Genomic DNA, 2,319 nt, shown 5'->3' with positions numbered 1-2,319 from the left:
GTTCTCGAGAATTCATTCATCCTGGCACACACATGGGAAGCCAAAATTGTCAGCTCGGCTTTTATTTCAGAAACCCATAGTGATCAGACAGGTAGGAGCCATTATTGTAATCATCGCCTGTCCCCCTTGCTGCAATAATGTCCTGTCTGATCAAACATAAAGTGGAACAAAGTGTAAGACAGTGTGCACAGCTCTTGTAGTGAAACAGCTAGAATTTATTATTAATAATAAACAGGATTTATATAGCGCCAACATATTACGCAGCGTTGTACATTAAATAGGGATTACAAATGACAGACTAATACAGACAGTGACAACCCTGCCCCGAAGAGCTTACAATCTAGGAGGCATGCGGCTGACTGGCAGGGAAGTTCTGTGGGCCTTTAATGGATTACCGGACATTTACAGAACAATTTGAAAGAAACAATAACAATGGAGTAACAGAACAATATCCAAGGAAGCCCAGCTCCCCCTCCCTAAATGAAGCCACCCCACCCTATAGAGAGGGGGGTACTAGAATTAGAATATTAGTACAGATACACATTAGGTTGGGCTCGCTATATCTGTAATATTCTGTACTGGCTGACAAGCATGTGCACAGCAAAGGCACAACTCCAGGTGATTGTTGCAGGCTGTACACAATGATGGTGCATTATACAGACGTACATAAAAAGAAATATAAAGGGCAGTGCCCTCCGGCAGTAATAACTGAGAGGTAACTCAGGTCTGGGCTCTGGAGCCGGTACACACATCCACAATGCCGCGCAGCCGCCGCTGTCACGACAACAGAGCAGAGCGGGGCATTGTGGGAAGTGTCAGGAGCTTTCGGCGGGTTGTTAAAATGGCGCCGCTATAGTGACGGTTAACCGCTGAGCTCGCTGCTATAGATTGACTAGGGCTGGTCTCCGGTCACCGTATTCTCCCGGAATGGCCACACCGGAGCAAAAGTCTCCAAACGTCCTACTGCAGAACCTGTGCTGTCGTATACTTGGCAAGGGGGAAGGTAATAGTGGCTGCACCATGTCATTCTGTCTATGCCGCTGTGCAGGATGCTGCCCGGGCTGTGTGCGGTGACACCGGGGATGGAAGGGCCGGGACATTCGCCCAGTGTGTATTGTCATGTCAGGGGACACATGATGGTTTATAGGCGGCCTGCATTGTGTATGGAGAGTAACCAGCTTCATACCTTGTATCTCCTGTATTTCTATACAAGTCACAGTGCTGCTATACATGTGTGAATCCAAATATTATATGACTGTATGTATTCTATTGTTATATAACTGTATGTGTTCTATTATTATATCACTGTATGTATTCTATTGTTATATAACTGTATGTATTCTATTATTATATCACTGTATTCCAGGCTTTACCCCCATCAATGGTATATGTATGTGACACATGTGTCATATGATGGCAGAGACTGTCACTTGTCATACAACTTCCACATCAACAACTACACAACACTTCTGCTCCAAACTCATGGCTGGGAAAACACACAATTATAGATGAGAACAGAGGGCGTTGGTCCAGCCATGGACTCTCCTGTGTTTTATGTGTAAATGCCATGTTACATGTCATAACCCCGTCATCATCCCATGCCTTGAGAAATATCTCCGGTGATCTAACACTTTATATTACAAACTAGAACAGAGCCTACATGTACATTGATTACAATACCTTTCCGACCAGAAAGATAAAAACAACCCTGTCCAGCAGGCAATTCAATGCCACGCCATGACTTGGCAATGTCGTTGGCCTCCCCGGAAATGTTCCAAGCATTGTGTTGTGAGCAGTGTGCATCTTACACCCAAACATTCATGATTTGCAGGGGTGTCCAATTCCGCATTACAGGTAGTCCCCAGGTTAAGGACATCTTACATTCGGACGTCTCCTAGATACGAATGGGGCTTCCCTGCTCCCTCCTGTGCAGGACAGAGGCTTTATGGGGGGAGGGGGCAGTTCTCATGACTTTCAGAAGAAATCTTTTGCTAAACACAGCTGAGGTTGTGGGTGATCTTAGGGGGGTGAGCTCTTTCTGCAGTCTCTTGTAACTCTTTAACCCCCCTAGCATTCTAATTCTGTCATTTTTTGATGCAAAAAGTGATCCTATTTTTTTTGCGTAGAAATTTTTGTTTATATTGTGGGCCTGTAATTCTTAGGATTAACTCCTGGGTATAGTAATTATATTTATTTATTATATTAGAATCATAAATTATAAAATAATACATAATTATAAATCATTATTATAAAAAATAATGAAATATTAGCCCAAAACAATGTAATTTATCCAAAAAAAAAATTTTATCAAAAATTTCC

At 42.9% G+C, this 2,319-nt stretch overlaps 1 protein-coding gene across 1 annotated transcript in view; it reads left to right on the top strand.

Moving 5' to 3' along the window:
- The first annotated feature begins 806 nt into the window (after positions 1-806).
- The window catches only part of TUBGCP3 (tubulin gamma complex component 3), a 54,330-nt gene continuing 52,817 nt past the window's right edge, over positions 807-2,319 (top strand). Inside the window, exon 1 of the mRNA XM_072412121.1 lies at positions 807-1,003. Coding sequence (XP_072268222.1) covers positions 928-1,003 — 76 coding nt within the window. The 5' untranslated portion in view covers positions 807-927. The remainder of the gene's footprint in view (positions 1,004-2,319) is intronic.

The sequence above is a fragment of the Pyxicephalus adspersus genome, chromosome 1, assembly GCF_032062135.1.
Source record: "Pyxicephalus adspersus chromosome 1, UCB_Pads_2.0, whole genome shotgun sequence".
Lineage (NCBI taxonomy): Eukaryota > Metazoa > Chordata > Amphibia > Anura > Pyxicephalidae > Pyxicephalus > Pyxicephalus adspersus.
This window is presented reverse-complemented; position numbering and strand designations above follow the sequence as displayed.